Source organism: Tamandua tetradactyla, chromosome 14 (genome assembly GCF_023851605.1).
Source record: "Tamandua tetradactyla isolate mTamTet1 chromosome 14, mTamTet1.pri, whole genome shotgun sequence".
NCBI classification, from domain to species: Eukaryota; Metazoa; Chordata; class Mammalia; order Pilosa; family Myrmecophagidae; genus Tamandua; species Tamandua tetradactyla.
The window spans coordinates 54,901,927-54,926,059 of record NC_135340.1 but is presented as its reverse complement, the minus strand read 5'-3'; the positions used below and the strand labels follow the sequence as shown (position 1 = coordinate 54,926,059).

At 38.9% G+C, this 24,133-nt stretch overlaps 2 protein-coding genes across 6 annotated transcripts in view; one reads left to right on the top strand and one right to left on the bottom strand.

Annotated features, from left to right (window-relative positions):
• Positions 1 to 11,899, bottom strand: part of NUSAP1 (nucleolar and spindle associated protein 1) — a 52,457-nt gene extending 40,558 nt beyond the window's left edge. For 2 of the 3 annotated variants that reach the window (XM_077127500.1, XM_077127503.1), the window contains exons 1-2: positions 11,529 to 11,898; positions 2,730 to 2,798 (exon numbers count right to left, since the gene is read on the bottom strand). In XM_077127500.1, the coding sequence (XP_076983615.1) occupies positions 2,730 to 2,798; positions 11,529 to 11,621 (162 nt within the window). In that variant the 5' untranslated portion in view covers positions 11,622 to 11,898. Of the gene's footprint in view, positions 1 to 2,729; positions 2,799 to 11,528 lie in introns of all 3 variants that reach the window. The other variant, XM_077127502.1, reaches the window with a different exon arrangement.
• OIP5 (Opa interacting protein 5) overlaps positions 11,809 to 24,133 on the top strand; it is a 60,739-nt gene continuing 48,414 nt past the window's right edge. For 2 of the 3 annotated variants that reach the window (XR_013162347.1, XM_077127508.1), the window contains exons 1-3: positions 11,809 to 12,330; positions 12,595 to 12,661; positions 18,224 to 18,346. Coding sequence is in view for 2 of the 3 variants with exons in the window: in XM_077127508.1 (XP_076983623.1) it covers positions 12,009 to 12,330; positions 12,595 to 12,661; positions 18,224 to 18,346 (512 nt within the window). In the remaining variant the exon portion in view is untranslated. The remainder of the gene's footprint in view (positions 12,331 to 12,594; positions 12,662 to 18,223; positions 18,347 to 24,133) is intronic. The other variant, XM_077127507.1, reaches the window with a different exon arrangement.

Sequence of the window (24,133 nt, the reverse complement as noted above, 5' to 3'; positions counted from 1 at the left end):
CTGGTTTAAAGGCCTGTTAGCATGTCTCCCAGAGGTGTCTTATTTTAATCCCAAGTACCTTAATCAGGCTATATTAGTCTGAAAGTGATCAGGAAGGACTGTGTTCATTCCTGAATGTACTGCGATGTTTCCTGTAACAGACTTGTCTAAATCTAAGACTGAAGAGGCACACTGGTTCAGAAGAGGGAGTTCCCAGGACACAGCCAGACCAACCTACTTACAGAGCTGTCAGACGCACGTCCCTAACCAGACTGAATCCATAATACTGGATCTCCAGTGGGAGAATTAGTCTTCCAGAAGGGCCAGTGTCACCCTCATTCACTCAAAGATAATTCACAGCTGTGCAATGCCTAGGTGGTGAGATTGGGGTTTGGAAGCTTTCACTGTTTCTGTCCTTGTAACATTAATGATCTCGTTCTGCCAGGTACCCAGAATGTGCTGCTTTGCTTCTGTATCCTTAGATAAACTCTTTGATTTACCTTAGGGTGCCTATCTATGTCAGGTCTTTCTATCAATCTAAGCTCTTAGATTTCACTTAGGAATCTTACACCTGACTGAATTTTGATTATCATCCTGCTCCTGTAAATTTTTTTCAAAGCTGAATGGCCCCTGAGATGCTGATTTCGAAAGATGATGGGATCATTTTTAATTTGGCCTAACAATTACTACCTCAAAGTAAAATTCTGATTTCAATTGACACAATTTAGTCATGTGTTCCTAACAGTTAAAAAAAAAAGATGGATAATGAGGTAAAGCTGGAATTCAAAGTTAATTTTTTTTCTGTTGTCTATTTTAAGTCAATTAAAACATGGAATCAAAAAGAATTTTGAATTTCGAAATTTTCAAAACATTTATAACTTGGGATATGGAGAGTTACAAAGACTATAAAGGCAGAGAAGAGGAAGATTTTCAAATCATGTTTATATTTACCTACATTTCCAGAAATATAACTGAAGCTTCCCAGAGCCCAGTTTCTTAAGGCCTTTCAACATTTTCCTCTATTTTAAGAACCCTGGCCCTAATGATGCATTCACTGATCCATTTTTGTGCCATCCTTTGTCAAAAATCTTTGGTGTAGGTTTGAAGTAGCCATGACAACACCTCACATCAGCAGTTTACCACAAATCATTTTCAGAATATGAGCAGAAAAGAGTTAACATAGTAGGCCTGACTGCCATCCTTTGAAAGGTAAAGGTCTACTTACAAGTTTGACCTTTGGCTGACATCTGAGAACCTGGATTTCGGGAGTGTTCCCACCAGCCTGATAAGAGTAGAAACTGTTTGTACTGTAAATACATGTGATTTATGCTGAATATATGCTTTCCTTCTGGGAGTCTGAATTTTGGTATGTACTAGGCAAAAGGTACCTATATGACCAGTCCCCAGTCAAAACCCTGGGCCCTGAGTCTCTAACAAGCTTCCCCGGTAGACAGTACTTCACACATGTTGTTACAACTCAGTTGCTGGGGCATTAAGCAGGTCTTGTGCGACTCCACTAGCAGTGGACTCCTATAAGCTTGTGCCTGGTTTCCCCCAAACTTTGCCCCGTGTGACTGTGTTAGTTTGAAAGGATGTATGTAACCTAGAAAAGTCATGTTTTAATCCTAATCCCATTTTATAAATGCAGCTGTTTCTTCTAATCCCTATTCAGTACTATATGTTTGAATCCTTAATTAGACCATCTCCCTGGAGATGTGACTCAATCACGAGTGGCTGTTAAACTGAATTAGGTAGAGTCGTGTCTCACCCACTCAGGTGGGTCTGGATTAGTTTACTAGAATTCTATAAAAGAGAACAAGAGAGAAAGCCAGGAGATTCAGAGAGAGTAGAGAATGCTGCAGGACTACAAAGCAGAGAGTCCACCAGCCAGTGACCTGTGGAGATGAAGAAGGAAAATGCCACCCAAGGAGCTTCATGAAACAGGAAGTCAGGAGAGAAAGCTAGCAGATGATGCCATGTTTGCCACATGCCTTTCCAGCTGAAAGAGAAACCCTGACCATGTTCACCATGTGCCTTCTCACTTGAGAGAGAGAAACCCCGAACTCATCGGCCTTCTTGAACCAAGGTATCTTTCCCTGGATGCCTTAGATGGACATTTCTATAGACTTGTTTTAATTGGGACATTTAAAAGCCATTCCGATTCTGGTATATTGCATTCCAACAGCTAGCAAACTAGAACAGTGCCTTTTCCCTTTGGTGATTTTGCTTGGCATGCTTTTGCTGTAATAAATCATAGCCACCAGTCAGACTATAGGCTGAATCCTGTGAGATTGCCTAGCGAATGCGGGACATAAAGGTGGTCTTTTGGGGACCCCCATCATACAGTCCCTACTTCCTTTGATTCTCACAATACTGAAGCTAGCACACCAGGTATTATTCCTACTTTAAAGACGAGAAAAGGAGTTTGAGTTTTTCAAAGTCACAGGAAGAAATGATGGAGCAGTCAGTACTTCACCTGGATCTTTACAAATTCAAGTCCAGTTCCCTTCCTACTCATAGGCTATCTCTTATAAAATGTTTTGATTAGTAATTAACTTCTGCATTTTGGCAAGGGAATTTTGCCACCTGAAACACAGTTATTAGAAAAGGATTAAATCCCTGGCAATGACCAATAATGATCTCTTTGATAAATAAACCGAATTTAAGTCATCATCAATTCAGTTTATCACTCAATAGTTAAAGGTGATTATTTTACTATCTAGTAGGTGATGGTGAAAAATGTTACTTACCTGATTCTCATTTTCTTTTCTTGCTTCATGTTTAAGGTGGGCTTTCAAGGCTTTTAACAATTTGTCTCCCTGAAGAAAAGTAAAAGATCTTATCATTGGAGCCAAAAATCAGATAAGCAAGAAAGATACTTTGAACATTTTTTCCTGTTGTTATATTTATCTAATATATTCTGGGTAGGCTGTGAGAATATAACAATGGCCAGGACAGAACTGGTCCTGGCTCTCATGGATTTCACAGGAGAGTGGGGAAGACAGACAAGGGACAGGGCAATTACAATACAGTGGGGTAAGTGCCAACATGAGGATGTTTAGGGTATTGTTAGAGAACATATGTGAACCTAGCCACTAGGTAGACTTTGGCAGATAATTAAACCTGCCAGATAAAGAAGTGATGTCTCTAGCTGCTAAGATAGGAAGGATGAAGCAGAGAGAGTTAGACATAGGGAAAAGGGTAGAGAAAGCAGTATGGGCAAAGGCAAGAATGAGGGTGGGTGGAGTTTGAAGAACTAGCAGAACTGAATGTAGGTAGAGCATGAAACTGTTGGAGGGGACAGTGAAAAATAAAGTTGGAAACATGGGTAGTGGCTTGATCTTGCCAGGCCTTGCCAGCTCCTTAAGAGTATGAACTTTACCCTATGGGCAATGGGCAGTCTCTGAAGAGTCTGCAACAGGGCACTGGCTGACCAACTTTGCATTTTAGGAAGATCACTCTGGCTACAAAATGGATGCATTTGATGTGTGGTAAGACTGCAGATGGGGAAACCATTGGGAGGTTGCTGTAGGTAACCAGAGGAGATGATTATGGCTTGAACTAAAACAGGGCTAAAGCAGTATGGATGGAGAGCAGCAGATAGATTCAAAACTTTCTTAGGAAGTAAAAATCAGTAAGGAAAGTGGGGGTTGAAGAACAGGAAGACCTCAGATTTTGCCCAGGTCTCTAGCTTGGGCAGCTGGTAGAGTGTGGTGGGGGTCTACAAGATGGAGAATGCAGGAGGGGAGACAGATCCTAAAGAAAATATTGGGTTCCTGGGGTAGAGGGAAGTCCAAGATCCTCTTTCCACATGGGGGAAACTTCTCTTCTTAATAATTCCCCAAAAGAGAAACACTGATCTGATTAGTTATGTTTTCCCACGTTTCAAAGACCAACCATATCAGCTGGGCTCCCTTTTCCTCCTCTTCTACTCTGTCTAGCCTCAACATGTAGTTGAGGGCCAGAGACTTCCTTCTCAAGGGGGGACCCACCCAACCAGAATGGCTCTTTCTCCTTTTCACGCCATTATCCTTGGTTACATGTCTAACAGAGAGTGGTAGAGATCCTGAAATTTGGTTTGGGTCTTATGGGACAGGAGAGGCTGTGCTTAGGCCAGTTTACTAGTTTACTCCAGCCTGGTTTACTAGTATTCTGAATCAAGTCAGCAGGCACCATGCACCATTCCAGGTAGCAATAACATGATACTTTATTTTCAACTCACTGTTTTCTGAACCTACTTTAGGATTCTCTCTTAGAAGGGAGTCACTGACAGCACAAAATTCAGGCATTCTTGGTTCTTCTGCCTTCTTAATACCATCAAAACCTCACTGAACAACCAACAAAGATGAACTGAGGTACTTGTGACAGAGTGGTAGGTAATTGTGGGAGAAGACATCTAGCAGGCTGAATGATATGGGGCTTATGCTCAAGAGAGTTGGAGGTATAGATATATTTGCTTACAGCATATATTCATACATTCCTCCAACTAGTATTTATTGTGCTGGGCACTCTTCCAGGCAGTGGAGAGAAAGAGGTGAACAAAACACACAAGGTTTCTGACCCTCAAGGAGACTCTAGTAGGTGAAACAGTTTATTAACCAAATAAGCGATAGGATTTCAGATGCTGTAAATGCAATGAAGCCAAAATAAAACTGGGTGTGCAGGGAGGAAAGGGGTGTTACATGAGCTATGATGTTCAATAAAAGCTTTTTAAAACATAGGTGGTGATCAGAGTTGAGATGTAAATGAGGGAAGAGGCAGCGGGTGAAGATGTGGGAGAAAAGTATTCTAAGCAGAGGGAACACCAAGCACAGAGTCCCTGATGGGTTGATAAAAGAGCCAGTGTGGGTGGAGCATGGTGAGTTGAGGGCAAGGAGGTAACCAGAGGCTGGGTCAAAATTTTAGACCAGTATGAGTGTGGATTTCTTCCTCCTATCTTTTTTCTTTATTGTGGTAAAATATACTTTAATATTTGGCATTTTAACCATTTTAAATATACAATTCAGTGGCATTAATTACAATTAAAATGTTGTGCCACCATCAATGCTATCCATACCAAAACTTTTTCATTGAGGCAAATAGAAACTCTGTACCCACTAAACAATAATTTCCCATTCCCTCTTTCCATCAAACCCTGATAACCTCTAATCAACTTTCTGACTCTATGAATCTGTTTATTCTAACTATTTCATGTAAGTGGAATCACAATGAATTTGTTATTTCGTGTCTGGCTTATTTCCCTTAGCATGTCTTCAAGGTTCATCCATGCTGTAGCATGTATCAGAACTTCATACCATTATATGGTTGAATAATATTCAATTGCATGTAAATACTGCATTTTGTTTATCCATTTGTCTGCTGATGATGTGTACGCCTTATTCACAGCAGCATTATTCACAAGTGTCTGAGTCCCTGCTTTCAATTCTTTTGGGTACTGTGATGGTTTGAAATGATGTATGTACCCTAGAAAAACCATGTTTTAATCCTAATCCCATTTTGTAAAGGCAGCCATTTCTTCTAATCCATATGCAATGCTGTATGTTTGAAATTGTAATCAGATCATCTCCCTGGAGGTGTGATTTAATCAAGAGTGGTTGTTAAGCTGTTTAGGTGATGACATGTCTCCACCCATTCAGGTGGGTCTTAATTAGTTTCTGAAGTCCTATAAAAGAGGAAACATTTTGGAGAATGAGAGCGATTCAGAGAGAACAGAGCAGAATGACATAGCCATGAGAAGCAGGGTCCACCAACCAGCGACCTTTGAAGATGAAGAAGAAAAATGCCTCCCAGGGAGCTTCACGAAACAGGAAGCCAGGAGAAGAAGCTAGCAGATGACACCATGTTCACCATGTACCCTTCCAGATGAGAGAGGAACCCTGACTGTGTTCACCATGTGGCTTTCCAGATGAGAAACTCTGACTGTGTTTGCCATGTGCCCTTCCACTTGAGAGAGAAACCCTGACCTTCATCAGCCTTCTTGAATCGAGGTATCTTTTCCTGGATGCCTTAGATTGGGCATTTCTATAGAATTGCTTTAACTGGGACATTTTCTTAGTCTTAAACTGTAAACTAGCAACCTATTAAATTCCCCTTTTTAAAAGCCATTCCATCTCTGGTATGTTGCATTCTGGCAGCTAGAAAACTAGAACAGGTATGTAGCCAGAAGTGGAATTGCTAGGTCATAACTTTTTGAGGAACCACCAAACTATTTTCCACAGTGGCTGCCCCATTTTACATTCTGCCAGCAATGCATGAAGATTCTAATTACTCCACACCCTTGTCAACACTTCTTATTTTCCACTTTTTAAAATAAGAGCTATCCTAGTGGGTAATAGGTAGTATCACTTTGCGGTTTTGATTTACATTGCCCTATTGGTTAATGATGTATAGCATTTTTTAGTATACTTATACATCTTTTTTTGAGAAATATCTATTCAAGTCTTTGCCCATTTTTAAATTGGGTTGTTTGTTTTCTTGTTGTGTTATCAAGTTCTTTACATATTTGGAATATTTCATCCTTTTTGGGTATATGATTTGTCTTCCTCCTAACTTTATTACAAAAAAACTCAAACCTAAGGAAAAACCAAAATAGTGTAATAAACATTCTAATAAACTATTAGGAATAATTTCCTAATATTATTGCATACCAAACCCATATCAAATTTCCCTGATTGTCTTCAACTTTAACTTTTTGTTTCCTTCCAAATCAGGGATCAAACCAAGTTTCCCACATTATATTTGGAAAAGTTTGGATTTTATTTTAGATTGTGAGGGAAGTAACTGGAAAGCACTGAACAGAAGAATGACTTGTTCTAAGTTTCAAATATCATTCCAACTACCAAAGAGAATAATATTGTGAGGCAAGAGTAGAGGCAGGGAGACCAGTAGGGAGGTGAGGCAGGTCAAAAGATGAGCATGGTGTGCCCCATGTTTGTAGCATTAGAGTTGGTACCTGGCAGGCAGATTTTAGATGTACTTTGGAGGAAGAGCTGAGAACGATGCATAGGTATTGGCAGTTAAGGGAGGAAACAAGAATGATCTTAAGTGGGCCTGGACCATTTACTGAGACTGGGAAAAGACCTTAATTGGTTTGAATTGGCCATGCTACCTAAGATGCACTTAAAAACATGAGTGAGATCCAGGGGTGAAAGTCTCCCTGGCGACATGGGAGATGACTCCCAGGAACGAACCTGGACCTGGCACCATGGGATTAACAATTCTATCCTGACCAAATGGGGGGAAAGAAGTGTAACTAATAAAGTATCCATGGCTGAGAGAGGTCAAATAGAGTTGAGGGGCTACTCTGGAGGTTGCTCTTATGTAATCTTCAGTTAGATACTGTTACCTATCATAACCTGCCAAACCCCAACCAGGACCATTTCAGCCAATATTAAAGAACACCTGGGGCAATATATAAGAGTCCACAATGGTTCCATGTACTAGTGTAACTTCCGGAAACCTACAACCTCCAGATGGGTACCTGGACCAGGTAAGTCCTGAAACCTAAAGGGCTCAGACTCTCCAGAACATCAGCTAGTTCCATCTCCCTACCCTATTTTATTGACAGCCCCTTATAAGACGAAAAAGTTAAAATGACTATAGCCCAAATACCCCCAAATAGAGGGATAGAAAGATCAAAGGTGATGGTGGAGTTACACGGAGAAGATAGGATTCAACAAATGAATATGGTTGCTGAATCATTAAATCACAATCTCTTTTAGTCTCCAGTATCTTAGAGCAGCTACAAGTAAAAACCTAAAATTGTGGAATCGTAATCCACATCAAACTCTGAAATATATTCTATGTGCTTTGAAATTTATTGCTTTTCTTGTATATATACATATTTACATATATTATTTTTCACAAAAAAGAAAGAAAAAAGTCAATTGTGGTGATAAAAAATATTTATTCCTTCTAGCCTCCTGTATTCTGGAGCAAAGAAAGAAAAATCTGAGAGGATTGTATGGTAGCCCATGATAAACTCTGGGATCTGTCCTGTAACTTATTGTTGAAGAGTGCTTTGAAAACTATTTCTTTTTTATTTCTTTATTTTGCATATATGTTATATACAGTAAAAAAAAAAAAAGAAAGAAAAGAAAAAAGAAAAACATAGAAAAACCACTAGTCTGCGGATCAAAAGAGAGATCCCATCGGAGGTGTGGATTTGGGATGCTTGTAGATAAATTTCAAGTCATGAAAGTAGGTGAGATCATTAAGGTAGAGAGCACACTTAGAAAAAAATAAAGTATAAGAGAGAACCCTGTGATTCGCCACACTTGGAGAGTTGGCAGAGGAAGTCTAGGAGTCTATGAAGGAGCTGCTAGTGAGAAAGGAGAAAACTAAAGATCAAAGAAAAGGAAGGGCCTTGAGCAGAAGAGAGTGTTCAGTCATGCCACATGCTGCTGATAGGCAGGGGTAAGGATAGAGATGGACCACAAGCTTTATAAGAGGTGGGGCATGGTGGCCTCCTAAGAGCAATTTCAACAGAAAAGAACAGAAATAGGGCAGCGGATGGAAGAGGACATGGGGTCAAGAGAAGGTTTTTTTTTTTCTTTCAGCTTTTAAGATGGAAGTCATAAAGAAATGATTTCCTGCATTGCAGGAATGAGCCAGTGGAGTGGGAGAAATTGGTGGAGACAGGCACTAATTGCAACAGTACAGTCCTTGAGAAAGAGAATGGTTTCCCTAGCACAAAAGGAAAGGTGGGAAGGCAGATTACGCAGGTAATGCCTACTTGAAGATTTAGGGTCATAAACTTAAATTAAATTTAGTCAATAAAGCCAGGGTCAGCTGCTTAGATACAGGCTGGGATTAAGAACACAGCTGGATTTAATCAGGTTGGAGGTTTGTCAGGTGAATATGGGCGGTGATGTGCAAGTAAATGGCATTAGAGTCGATCCCTGTAATCTAAACTGGTAAGAAGGAGGTGAGGGCGTTAAGTGAAAAGAGAAAAGGACCCAGTGGCCAAATAATAAATACCAGTAACCACCTCCTCCGTTTTGCTTCTCCATTAGAAGTGTTTCAAAAGAAAGGGCTAATATTTTTTTCTTCTAAAATTTATTTTTAATGTTATATTTGTCAAATTTATTTAATTTTTAATCTGCTAAGTATCTAAAAAGAATCAAATTATGAAAATTTCTTAGAACTTTTTTCATTTTTTGTTATGCATTTGGAATTGAAAAAGGCAACTGTTTTAATGGACACCTGGGGTGTACCAATAGTGCATAATCGAAAATTTTTTATTATGGAAAATTTCAAACATGCACAAAAGTGGAGAGAGTACTGCAATGAACTCCCATGTACCAGTTGTTCAGTTTCAACAATTATCAACATCCTGCTGTTCTTAATTTCATCTAGTCTTCCCTCTTTTCCTGGAGTATTTTATAGAAAATCTAAATATATACATTTTACTTGTAAATATTCGATATATACAACTAACAGTGCTTTGAAAACTATTGCTTTTTCCTTTCTTTGCTTTGTATATATGTTATATTATACAATTAAAAAGTTAAAAAAGAAACATAACTTCAATACCATTACTATATGCAATAAAATTAGTATCAATATAATTCAATGCCTAGTCCAAGTTTAATTCTCCCCAATTATTTCATAGTGCCTTTCTACAGTTGGTCTTATTAATGAAAGCTTGTATGGTCAAGTTTGGGAAATGGTACCTCCCAACAAATATTTATGATCACCCACTATGTTCCAGCTACTGTGTTCTAAGTAGGTCAAGAGGACCTTAATATCAAGAATTCTGTATATCTCCCTAAAATGTCACCTCTATAGAACCAGGTGGCTAATGGGCTACCCCAGATCAGCTGTGTCAAAAGACAATGCTAAGAAGGACTTTTGGTAAAAAAATTTAACCTGCCAAACTTCTTCAGAGATCCAAGTGGTGGTAGGGCCTGAGTGATAGAGCTTTGAAACTCAGGTGGGAAGCCTTCACTGTAACTCTTTTGCCAAGGAAACTAATCTCTGGTGCATTATTCTAGCACTGTCAAGAAGAGACCGTAAGGAATAGTTCTGAATAATCATTCAGCATCTCTTACATAAAATGTTGGCACTTAATAAAGACTTCCAGGTGATGGGTGAGATTCGTGCCAAGGAGCTTAACTTTTAGTAGAAGAGATAACATACAAGCACAAATAACCAGAGTGGTAGGTGAAATCCTCCAAGTGCTCAAAGCATGTTTAAAAAATAACTCTTCTGAAAGCACAGAGGGTGTCTGGGATTACTGGGTGGTGGGCCTATGGCTAAAGGAATAAAGAAGTAGGGATGAGGCATGAAGTTGGGGAAGACATTTCAGTTGGACTGTAAAGGATAACTGGAAAATACTCATGCAGATAAAGATGAGTAAGAGAAGGGGGGAGCGTGATATGAGGGAAAAGGGTCAAACCGAGCAAAGGCACAGAGATCTAACGTTCCAGTTGTTCAGGGACTGGTCCAGTCGGATTCAATGGAAAATTAAAGATTCCAGTTAAACTGCAAAAAGTGTAAGGAATTTAAGCTAAGGAATTAAGACCTTGTTCATGAACTACTGAAGAACCATTAAATCTTAAAGCACAGAGCGCTAATTATTTTTTTAAGTCATTTAGAAAACATTTGTGATGTCTGATTTAAGTATTCATTCAGTGTAAATTCCACAGCCCACAATCAGAGTATTCATTAGTATTATGTGGGAAAATCTACACTATATAGAAAAGCAATCCCATATCGAATCCCACATCCCCTCCACCCCAACATTTTACAGTCTCGTGGTCAAAGACCTTATCGGTTTTGAAAAAGAACACCGCCACAGTAGTGATCAATAAATGAACAATTAAACTAGGTGGGGGTTCAATTATAAAAATATATCCGTTGTAGGTGACCCCCTAAAAGTCATTCTTTCTGCCAGGCCTCCAAAATAAAGTTTCAAAAAATTATAGGTGCTGGGATAAAAAGAAAGAAAGAAAGAAAGATTATAGGTGCTATTACAATTTACAGAAACGTTAACTATTTCTGGAGTTTTCCAGAAGCCGAGGCAATTATTTAGGCAACTGCTTACAAATTAACTGGCATTAAACGCAGCATCCCACCCTAACTGATGCCCTGGAAGATTCGTAGCGAATTTCCAATTAAAACCAAACCACAGGGCGGGCCGCGGTGGCTCAGCGGGCGGGGTGCTTGCCTGCTATGCCGGAGGACCTCGGTTCGATTCCCGGCCCCAGCCCATGTAGCGAAAACGGAGAAACAAAAAATACAATAAAACAAGAAAATGTAAAAAAAAAAAAAAAAAAAAAAAAAAAAAAAAAAAAACCAAACCACACCTGTTTGCAGCAACTGCCCTCGTGAGTCCCAGAAAAGTTAGGTTCAAAATAAGGTGAAAATTACGGTCCCCTTTTTCGCAGTTAGAGAGGACCCCGAGAACTAAAGAGCTCATCTACCGCCTCAGGAGCAGGACAGATCCCTCATCCCTTGGGGGCCCCGCTCGGTCCCTTCCCCCGCGTCTTCCCGTGTCGGCTCATCCGACCCAGCCCACGCAACAACAGGCGCCACGAACTCCGTACCCTCAGGTTAGCCCGGAGGCCCAGACTCTTGGCCAGGTTCTGCAGGTCACTGTACTTGAAGGAGTCCAGCTCCTCTAGGGAGGGGACGGTCATCGCGATCTGCAAACCAGACGACCAGGAAGTCTCAGTCAGCACTCCCTACAGCACAGTTCAAAACTCTGGCGCCACTCTAGGCGTTGACGAAGAAAAAGTACATAGACAGTTTAAAATAAAAAACGCTGCATGTCCATTGGTTAAAAAGGTTTCGAAGGCGGAGTTCCCTGACGTTGACCAATAGAAAGGCTGATTTCTCGTCCCAGAAGACGCACGCTCCTCCCCGCCTCTCTCCAACACACACGACGGCGCCGAGGGCGTGTGAGGTGCGTCCAAGCAACGACTGCACGGCAGGTCCCGCCGTTCACGCTGTCCAATGAGGACACAGAAAGCCCTCTCGGGGCGGAGCCTGGTGCTTGTTCGAAACTGAGGCGCCGGCTGCGGGAAATGGCGGCTAGGCGTCTGCGGCATGGGCCGCGCTATGCAAAGTTACCTCAGGACGACTTTTGTGATGATGGAGCTCAGAAGGCGATTGACACACCTTCTTTTACTACCATGGAGTGGGACACACTGGTGGTGAAGGGATCCTCGCCGCTCGGCCCCGCAGGGCTGGAGGCGGAGGAGCAGCGAGGCGGCCCGCGGCTGCCTTCGTGGCTGAAGCCCGAGAGGTGCGCGGTGTTCCAGTGCGCCCAGTGCTACGCGGTGTTTGCTGACTCGGTGCACCTCGCTTGGGACCTGTCGCGGTCCCTCGGGGCCGCGGTCTTCTCCAGTGAGTGGGGGGGCGTGAGGGGAGGCGGTGTCCGGGGAAGGCAGAGGCGGGCCGGGGAGGACGTTCCGGCTTTCTCCACCGGGTGGCGGAGGGGTTGGTTAGGGAAGAAGATGGGATGAAGAGTTGAAAGGAAAACCTCCCTTTGCGATTGAGGGCGTCTATTCAAGATAATTTTATGACCACGTCAAATTTGCCTTTAAAGGGAATCCTGTCCTCTTCCACACCCCTAGAGGCATGGATTCTGACTTGTGCTTGTCTTCCTAGGAGTCACAAATAACGTCGTTTTAGAAGCCCCCTTATTAGTTGGCATTGAAGGTTCGCTTAAAGGAAGGTATGTATCGGGCATTCTGGATCCTTCTCTAGTTAGTAACAGTGCAACGGAGGAACTTGGAACTGACATGCACAAGGAGAAAACTTACTGTTTTGCGTTAGAAGAAAAGTTTATTCCATTAATATAGTATTTTTGAAGGAAGCTCTTTTTACATATTGGAGTCTTGTATGAACTTGATGTATTAATAAGGTGTAAAAGTTATATTTGTATGTAGGTTTTAAGATCTGCCTGATGGCCACATCTCCCTGTCGGTGTGTGCAAGTGAAGCTAGACTAAGAAAGATATGTTCACTAGGGGAAAAAGAAGAAAATAACCTTTTGGTTTATAGTGAGAATAACATACTATAAATTTCAATCCTTTGAGATAACTAGGGCTATTTAACATGGAGTGAAATGAGCTATACAGGACCCATTCAGTCTGTAACCTGGCAAACTGGGGGAACCATAAGTTGAGTGTAACATACTTAAATACTGCCTGTAAGATTTTCATCTTGCCTGTATTACAAGTGACACTATAGTAGTGAATTGATCTCACAGTGCTCTTCAATTTTGAATATTGGATTCAGCAGCAAGACACTTCATTCTGACCATAGGTTGGTTCAGTTTTAAGGTAAAGTGTAGTTGTTTTACTCAGTAACCAGGAGGAGTTTTCCAGCCTGAATAAACTTCCCAAGCTATGTTAGACCATAACTCTGTTTTTCCCAGCTGAAAGTCTCTATACTGGCCCCTTTTCCTCCCCAAAGGGACACAGAGAAAAGATGGGAATTGGGTGGTTTGGGATCAGAGGTAGAAGCTCTCTGAATATCCTGTTAGGGAGAAGGAAAGTGCATCTAGACTCGTGCTTATACTGTAACCACTAGCCACATGTGGCTTGTGTGCACTTGAAATGCAGCTGTTCTATGTTGAGAAATCCTCTAAGTGCATAATACACAACACATTTCAAAGGCTTGGTACCAAAAAAATTTTTTTAGCCATGGGAATTGTGGAGAAGACTATGAAATGGCACAACTCAAGATGCCTTGGTGCTCTTTTTTTAAGAGAGTGTTTTTTCATTACCTAGACAAGTGTTGGAGACTGGGTTAGGAGAATAATTACTAATGTGGCTGAAGAAACATAGGACTTGGGGGTGAGAAGACTTAGCTTCTTCTAACTTTACAGCTTAATAAGACATCAAGGATCCATCTCAGTTTACATTATTTGTTTAATTCTAAAATGTACGTTTTTTCGCTTTTAAACATCCTGAAATTGGGATGAGCCTTGCAGTTGATGGCATGTTGGATTCAGAGTCATAAGATAGGTAGATCCAAGTTTCATTCTTGCACCAGAACTCTATTATTCTGTTACTCAAAAAGGATTTCTTGTAACTGCTTTCAAAAGGCATTATTATTACAGTGTACTGACACTCAGAAAAAGCTTTGTTATCCAGAACCTTTGTTGTACATAACACAATATATACTTAAATGGATTTTAAGTAAAATACATCTAAAAAAAATTACTATGGCAAATTTCAAATATACAAAAGAGAGGAAAGTATAAGAAACTTGTATGTACCTGTCTCACAAGTAGGACAGTTATCAGCTCATGGCCAGTCTCGTTTCATCTGTAGTCATATGCTCTCCCCCCCTCCTTTTTATTTTGAAGCAAGTACTTTAAGTCATAATTCCATCTGTAAGATACTATAGTGAGAATCTCTAAGGTCGGAACTTAATTTTTTTTTTAGAAAGAACCCAGTTCAAAGTAATGTACATTATTGGGAAGCTTCTTTTCGCAGTAAGCTAAGATAGGAATTCAATAATATTTTGAGACTGGCTCTTTTTTTAAGCTTTTTATTATGGAAAACTGTAAACATACCCCAAGTAGAACTCTATAACAAGCCCCAATGTCACATGTCGCATCATTTCAACAATTATCAATATTATGACAGTTTTGCTTCATCTACACCCTGACTTTTTTTACCCTGAAGTAGTTTAAAGCAAATTCCAGACGGCAAATCAACTTTTCAACTACTTTTTGGTATTCTTTCCTATTTTCTAGATTCATAGACTATTACTGAATTATTTTACATATAATCTAGTTGACTTCATTTTACAGATAAGGAAACTGAGAAGCAGAGTATGCTGATGTATGGGAAGCATTTTCCTTCCCTGAGATCCTCCAATGTCTGTAATCCAGTGTCAGAATGAAAGGCCTAACAAGATAGATGATGCTAACCCCTAATGGCGGAGTAACGTAACCCAAAACAGATCAGCAAAGAGAGTCAGGGACATTCTACCTAAATCAGCAAAGATAATCAGGGACATTCTATCTACTGTGCTGAGTTTCTTAAGGAGAATAGTGTACCAGAGGCCTCGCAAATCACAGTCAAAGTTTGGGTTTTTCCTCTAATGAAAATTTTAGATAAATATTTTTTGTCCTATCCATGGTTCCAAAGCCACAGAAGCAGTGATAGATCATTAATTCCCACTATTAGAATTTATTACAATTTTAATTTTTCTTATTATTTACTAATATTCAAAGTAATGTTTCTTTTAAATTGTATGCATAAGCATAACATTAGAGATGTCTTTAAATTTATTTTGCTGTGTGCCATATATCAGTTTCTGCTGAGATGTATCTCTATGGATACTGTGCTATGTCTGATACGATTAATTCCTACACAAGTTTTGAATTAATGCAACTTTATTCTTTTTCACGGCTAGGTTTTTATTAACCTTATTCACAAAACTACAGTACTGCCTATGGGATGGTATACTTTCATTTACCAATATACATTTAGTGTATTTTGTTGCTTGTTTTTTTAGTATCCATTCATAAGGATATAATTCTTTTTAGCTGTGTGATTTTTATACTCTTTTATTTGATAGAATTTTACTGATAGTATACTGTATTCATACAAATAATTTTTGTATTCCATCTCATTTTCTTAACTGCTTACTCTCTTTTTTTAATGCAATTTTATTGAAATATATTCCTATACCATATAATCATCCAAAGTATTCAGTCGGTGGTTCACGGTAACATCATATAGTTACTCATTCATCCCTAAAATTTTTTTTTTTTTGCATGGGCAGGTACTGGCAATCGAACCCTGGTCTCCAGCATGGCAGATTCTGTCACTGAGCCACTGTCACATCACTCCCACAATCAATTTTAGAACATTTTCATTATGCCAAAAAAAAAAATAAATGAATACAAATTAAAAAGAGCACCCAAAACATCCCATACCATTTACCCCACCCCCAATTATTTATTTATTTAATCTTTATTTTCATGCTCATATGCCTGTACGCTAGGTAAACGGAATGCCAGTCATATGGTTTTCATGGTCACATGATAACATCATAAAAGCTATATAGTTATACAATCATTATCAAGAGTTAAGCCTCCTGGATTATAGTTCAACAGTTTCAGGTATTTCCTTCTAACTACTCTAATAGACTAGAAACTAAAAGGAACTATCTATATAATGCAAAAGAATAGCTCCAGAATGACTTCACAATTCTATTTGAAATCTCTTAGCCACTGAAACTTTATTTTGCTTCATTTCTTTTACCCCTTTGTTCAAGTAGGCTTTTTCAATCCCATGTTTCCAGAGCCAGACTCATACCTGGGAATCATGTCCCATGTTGCCAGGGAGATTTACCCTCCTGGGAGTCGTGTCCCACATAGTTGGGAGGGTAGCGAGTTTATTTGCAGAGTTGGCTTAGAAAGGCCATGTCTGAGCAACGTGGTGACTTTCTCTGGGGGTGACTCTTGGAAGGAGGGCTTGGCTTATTAAATTGGGGTCCTTAATGCTTGAGAGACTATGAGGAATTCCCCAGGTGGGGAAATTTAGTATTTCCACATTTCCCCCCAGTCTTTCAAGGGAACTTTGCAAATACTTTTTTATTTTCTGCCCTAAACACTCCAGCGTGTATCATGGTATTACGTTAACCTTATATAAATAATTTCCCTTAATAAACCACTTTAACTTTGCTTTCAGTATATGGTGAAGTGTAATTTCTTCTGAAAACATTTCTTAGTAATGTCCAGATATATTCTATACACTAGTGAGTATGGTGACTTCTATGCAATGGCCTTGAATCGTGCCTATCAGATATAAGGAGTTTCCACAGATTCTTCCTGGATAACGCTATGTGTGATCCTGGCTTTCTCTGAAATGGCTGGCCGGTTACACATGTGGCCAAGACCTCATGTAGGATACTATTCTCGGGTCTCCCTGCCTGAAAGCCCAGAATTTTCCAGAACATCAATTTCTGGTTTCTTTAGACCCAAGAGTTCAGTTCTCAGCTTATTTCTTTCCTGTTGCATTTCACTATAAGCTGTGAGGAGAAACCAGGCTGTACTTTTGACATTTAATTTGAAGATCTCTTCTGCTAAATATCCAAATTCATGGCTTTTAAACTCTGCCTTCCAGCCAGAGCCACCAGTCAACTTTGCCAGATTATCTGCAATTTCAAAACAAGGCTTGCTTTCCTTCCAGTCTGCAAAAACATGTGCCTCGTCTCCATCTAAAGCCTGGTCAGAGGTTTCTTCAGAGTCCACATTTCTACCAACAGTCTCTTCAAAGCATTCTAGACCTTCTCTATCAAGCTTCTCACAACTCCAAAATCTTCCCCTTATCCATTTAAAAAACCGTTCCAACATGTTTGATATTTGCAAATTATAGCAGCACCCCACTCTGGTATCAAAATCTGTTCTAGTTTGCTAGCTGCCGGAATGCAATATACCAGGAACAGAATAGCTTTTAAAAGGGAATTTAATAAGTTGCTAGTTTACAGTTCTAAGGCCGAGAAAATGTCCCTATTAAAACAAGTCTATAGAAATGTCCAATCAAAGAAGGCCGATGAAGTTCAGGGTTTATCTCTCAAGTGAGAAGGCACATGGCGAAAACAGTCACAGATTTCTCTCTCGGCTGAAAGGGCACATGGCGAGCAAGGCGTCATCTGCTAGTTTTCTCTCTTGGCTTCCTGTTTCATGAAGCTCCCCAACAGGTGTTTTCCTTCTTCATCTCCAAAGGTCACTGGCTTGTGGGCTGTCTGCTTCTTGTGGCTGTGTCGTTCTTCTCTGCTCTCTCTTAATCTCTCATTCTCCAAAATGTTTCCTCTTTTATAGAACTCCAGTAAACTAATCAAGACCCACCCAAATGCGTGGAGACATGCCTCAACCTAATCCAGCTTGACTACCACTCTTGATTCAATCACATCTCCAGGGAGATGATCTAATTACATTTTCAAAACATACAATATTGAATAGGGATTAGAAGAAACGGCTGCCTTTACAAAATGGGATTAGGATTAAAACATGACTTTTCTAGGGTACATCTTTTCAAACCAGCACGTACATCCATGATTGCTTTTGTGGCCAGAATCCACAAGGGGATGTGTAGTCTAGGGTATAGTTATACTAAAATCTGAGTTGACCTTTCTTGAATGTGACATTTCTTTAGTATCATTCCTCTTAGAACATAATTTTAGGTGATAGCAATGCTGCCAGAGACTGGTTAGTTTTTGTTGTTCTCTGATTTTCTTTAGTCACATTCTGTTACGTTTTTTCCCTTCAGCACCTACAATCTCCTATTCTGTAGTATCTGTGAGATTCCCATTGGTTTCCATCTGTATTCTACTCATGCTGCCCTGGCTGCTGTCAGAGGTCACTTCTGCCTTTCCACTGACAAAATGGTGTGGTGAGTAGACTTAAATATTCTTTGTCAAATACATTTTAAAGGATCTTCCAGAAAAGGCAAAGTGTACCAGAGAAAATGCTAAATAATGCCACCATTGTCTTTGACAAAAAGATGGCAGTGGGATCAAATTATCACCTTATAGCATTATGATCATTATAGACCCATGGAATAATTCAGAGGGTATTCTTTCATTGAACAACTTCCAGAAGGTAAGCTTTTGCAAAATAATGTTGTAGTAGACACCATTTGGATTTCTGCTCAGCTCATGTCTCCCTCCTATGTGATGTGACCTTGTTTGTACCATGTGTGATACTATTCCCAGGAAGTGGGATCAAGAAAGAATACTGGATCCAAGCTAATCCAGTTAGGTTTTCTACTCTAGAAATATGAAATGAGGACCCAGAGACACTGGTCATTTAGTAGGTGGTACTGGTGTTGAAGTTGGGAAGTGAAAGCTCTAGGTTTAAGATAGCTGATTTAAACCTTACACATGTAGATGCAGAGAAATTTTGTTGGCAGAAAAAGAAGAATGGAGATGTTTAGATAAAAGTGAAAAATAATGGCCAGGTGGCCTCATAAAGTCAGAAAAACTAGCCTACTGACTGTTCCTTTACCGGAATTACATTAGTTATTTCTTTATCTTCCTAACAAATTCAACCTCTTATTTAGGCTTCTTTTGTTACTACCACAAACCAAAATGACCATTAAGTCTATTCTTTTTTTTCCCTCTATTATTTATTTTTATTCCATATGTTCTACTCTTCTGTTGACATGGTAGATAAAAGGAACATCAGACACAAGGTTTTCACATTCACACAGTCACATTGTGAAAGCTATATCATTTTTCAATCAACATTAAGAAACATGGCTACTGGCACACAGACTTACATTTTCAGCCATTTCCCTCCAGCCTCTCCATTACATCCTGAATAACAAGGTGATATCTACCTAATGCGTAAGAATAACCTCCAGGATAACCTGTTGATTCTGTTTGGAATCTCTCAGCCATTGACACTTTGTCTCATTTCACTCTTTCCCCTTTTGGTCGAGAAGGTTTTCTCGATCTCTTGATGCTGAGTCTCAGCTCATACTAGGGTATTTCTCAATCCCCTGATGCTAAGTCTCAGTTCATTCCAGGATTTCTGTCCCACGTTGCCAGGAAGGTCCACACCCCTGGGAGTTATGTCCCACATAGACGGGAGCATAGTAAGTTTGCATGTTGTGTTGGCTGTAGAGAGAGGCCACATCTGAGGAACAAGAGAGGCTCTCTTGGGGGGTGACTCTTAGGCCTAATTTTAAGTAGGCTTGACCTGTCCTTTGTGGGGTTAAGTTTCATATGAACAAACCCCAAGACTGGGGGCTCAGCCTATGGCTTTGGTTGTCCACACTGCTTGTGAGAATATCAAGAATTCAACTTGGGGAAGCTGAATTTTCCCCCATTCTCACCATTCCCCGAAGGGGATTCACTTAATTCTTAATATAAGAAAACTTGGGCCCAGTGAGGTTGTGGAGCTGGCTTGAATTCATGTCTTAACTCCAAAGCCCATTTTCTTTTATAAGACATAAAGACCTGAAGAGATTGAGCCTAGTGAAATAAGATTTTGTTCCAAATATTCTAGAATATGATACTAAATGATGCAAAATTATATCGATATTTAAAGCTTTTTTACTGTTTTTAAAAAAATAAAATTGCAACTGCTTTTCTGCTGTGCCCCTTTTCCCCACACAAAGTGATGAATGTTGAACAAGACTGAAATATTGTAGAAACTAATGTGTGATGCCATGTACTGATTGGATAGCAATTCTGGTCACTAACCAGTATTGATGAGACGTTGACTTGTAATTCTAAGCTGTTTTAAAATGCATATATACCCTTATGCATGTAGAAGCAAAATTAATTCAGATTGTCATGCTTGCTAATTTCAAATGCCAAATGTAGTAAGGGATTTGAACGTATTTTCAGCCCTGTAATTCTAAGATGTTTGAACACAAAATAGCTTCCTTAAATAGCATGTATCAATGCATTAAGAAAAGTTTAAGATTTTTAAGATTTAGCTATTTGGGTTCTTGTATTGGAGTTATTTTGCAACTTTGTAAACGTCTCTCTGTATTTAGATTTCAATGTTTTAAGCATAAATGTTAACATAACTGATAAGCATGGATGTATGTAAAATGTCCTTTTCTGGTTGCATATCTGCTCTGTTGTGTTCAGATACTGATGCTATACCATTATTAAATAGTCAGGTATCAGTGTGTTGAGTGTGGCATTGAGTACAGTAATTTAATCTGTGCCTCTCAAAACTTTATGATATTAGGCTAGTGCCAGAAATAATCTTTGCCGAAACAATTGCACTCTATTAAAAATTTTGAAATAAAAAAAAAGACATAAATGTTTCCTCTTAAAAATTTAATGTGCATAGATATGTGTTTCTAGCTGAGTTATGGAAGATTCTGCAAGTAAAACTTACAAAGCCCATCCTATACCATGAGATTTTTCAGTACACATTAAGTATACTACTTGTTTCTTACTGCAAATATCCAGTAGGGATATATGTACTTGAAATGGATTGATACTCTTCTTTTAATTTATACTCTCTGTCTTATATAATTTCTATTTAGAATTAGTTTAAAGAAGGAAAATAGGTATCTATAAATGTGTGCTGTTAGTAACTTCAAATCTTGTTTAGAGAAAGTTTTAAGTAAATGTCCCAGCAGAGCTAGAATTGATGTTTTGCTTAGGGAAGTTAGCTTTTAGTAACAAAAATTTTTAACGTAAAGTTGAAAAGAGATCACTGACTCGAGAAGAAATAGCAAACCAATCATAAGTAAAGAGATTTAAACAGTCATTAAAAAGCTCCCAAAAAAGAAATATCCAAAACCAGGTGGCTTCTCATGTGAATTCTACCAAGCATTCAAGAAAGAATTAATACCTATCCTGCTCAAACTCTTCAAAAAAATTGAAGAGGAAGGAAAGCTACCTAACTTGTTCTATGAAGCCAACATCACCTTAATACCAAAGCCAGTCAGATACTACAAGAAAAGAAAATTACAGACCACTCTTTTTAATGAATATAGATGCAGAAATCCTCAACAAAATACTTGCAAATTGAATCTAGTAGCGCACTACAAGAATTTTATACCATGATCAAGTGGGATTTGCTCCAGATATGCAAGGCTGGTTCAACATAAGAAAATCAGTTAATGTAGTGCACCATATCAACAAATCAAAGCAGAAAAACCACATGGTCATCTCTATTGATGCAGAAAAGGTATTTGACAAAATTCCTTTTCTTTTTTTTTTTGTTTTTGTTTTTTTTGTTTTATTAATTAAAAAAAGAATTAACAAAACAATTAGAAATCATTCCAATCTACATTTTGACAAAATTCAACATCCTTTCTTGATGAAAAAAACTTGAAAAGCTAGGAATAGAAGGAACTTCCTCAACATGATAAAGGGACTATATGAAAAACCCATAGCTAACATCATCCACAATGGGGAAAGACTAAAAGCTTTCCCTCCAAGATCAGGAAAACGACAAGAATGCCCACTGTCACCACTGTTATTCAGCATTGTGCTGAAAGTTCTAGCCAGAACAATTAGACAAGAAAAGAAATAAAAGGCATCCAAATCGGAAAGGAAGAAGTAAAACTCTCACTGTTTGAGGTGATATGATACTGTATGTCGAAAATTCAGAAAAATCTACAGCAAAGCTACTAGGGCTAATAAATTACAACAGCGTGGCATGGTACAAGATCAACACCCCCAAATCAGTAGTGTTTCTGTACAGTAGTAATGAGTAATATGAGGAGGAAATCAAGAAAAAAATTCCATTTACAATAGCTACCAAAAGAATAAAATATTTAGGAATAAATTTAACTAAGGAGACAAAAGACTTATTCAAAGAAAACTATAAGAAATTGCTACGAGAAATCATGGAAGACCTAAATAAATGGAAGGGCATACTGTGTTCATGGATTGGAAGACTAAATATAGTTAAGATGTCAGTTCTGCCCAAATTGATTTATAGATTCAATACAATACCAATTCAGATCCCAAAAACTTACTTTGTAGAACTAGAAAAACCAATAACCAAATTTATTTGGAAGGCAGGGTGCCTCGAATAGCTAAAAATATCTTGAGAAAGAAAAATGAAGTGGGAGGTCTCATACTACCTGACTTTAAAACATATTACGTAGCTACAGTGGTCAAAACAGCATGGTACTGGCATAAAGATACATATACTGACCAATGGAATCAAATTAAGTGTTCAGAAATAGACCCTTTCATCTATGGACAATTGATCTCTGATAAGGTGGCAAGCCAGCCCACCTGGGACAGAGCAGCCTCTTTAATAAATGGTGCTTGGAGAACTGGATATCCATATGCAAAGAATGAAAGGGTATCCATACCTCACACCCTACACAAAAATTAACTCAAAATGGATCAAAGACCTAAACATTAAAGCTGATACTGTAAAACTTTTAGAAAGAATTGTAGGGAATTATCTTATAAATCTTGTAATAGGAGGTGGTGTCCTAGACTTAATACCCAGAGCACAAGCTTTGAAAAAAGAAATAGATAAATGCAAACTCCTTAAAATAAACGCTTTTGTGCATCAAAGAACTTTCTCAGGAAAGTAAAAGTGCAGCTTATACGATGGGAGACAATATTTGGAGACCATATATCAGATAAGGATTTAGTATCCAGAATATGTATAGAGAGATTCTTCAACTCAACAACAAAAAGACAAACAACCCATTTACAAAATGGGCAAAGACATGAACAGACACTTCTCAGAAAAGGAAATACAAATGGCTAAAAGGCACATGGAAAGATGTTTAACTTCACTGGCTGTTAGGGAAATGCAAATCAAAACCATACTGAGATATCATCTGACATCCCAAAAAACAGAAAATGACAAGTGCTGGAGAGGATGTGGAAAAAGAGGCACACTTATCTACTGTTGGTGAGAATGTAAAATGGTACAACCACTCTAGAAGGCAATTTGGCAGTTCTTCAGGAAGCTGAGTATAGACTTGCCATTTGATTCAGGATTCCCATTACTAGGTTTATATTCACAGGAACTAAAGGCAGGGACACAAGCTGACATTTGTGCACCAGTGTTTATAGTAGCATCATATAAGTTTTACAGTATGATTGTGAAAACCTTGTGTCCATTGCTCCTTTTATCCAGGGTATGGATAGATGAGTAAAAAAAAAATTATGGATAAAAATAAATTAATAGGAGGGATAAGAGGTAAAATAAATGAAGTAAATGGAAACGCTAGTGGTTAATGAGGGGGGGTAAGGGGTATGGGATGTATGAATTTTTTTCTTTTTATTTATTCTGCTGGAGTGATGCAAATGTTCTAGAATTTGGTCATGGTGATGAATACACAACTATGTGATTATATTGTGAGCCATTGATTGTACAGCCTCTATGGACTGTATGTGTGTGAAGATGTGGCAATAAAAATATATATTAAAAAAAAAACATTACTGATGGAGGCAGTTGGCAACTCCAGGAGTCTTCTTGTGATACAACAATGACAGGTCTCTGAATCAGCATCACCATGGTTTTCTTGGCCTTTTCTTACTGGTTGCAGGGTGGGTTTTACAATTAGAAGCATTACATCCATACATAGCAGCATCCCCAACAGGAAGGAAAAGGATATGGGGTGTATGGGAGGACAGTTCTTTTTTTTTGTACTTGCCTTACTTTTTTTTATTAATTTTTAATTTTTTTAAAAATGTAACAACAAACACAAACATTCTTAACTTATGAT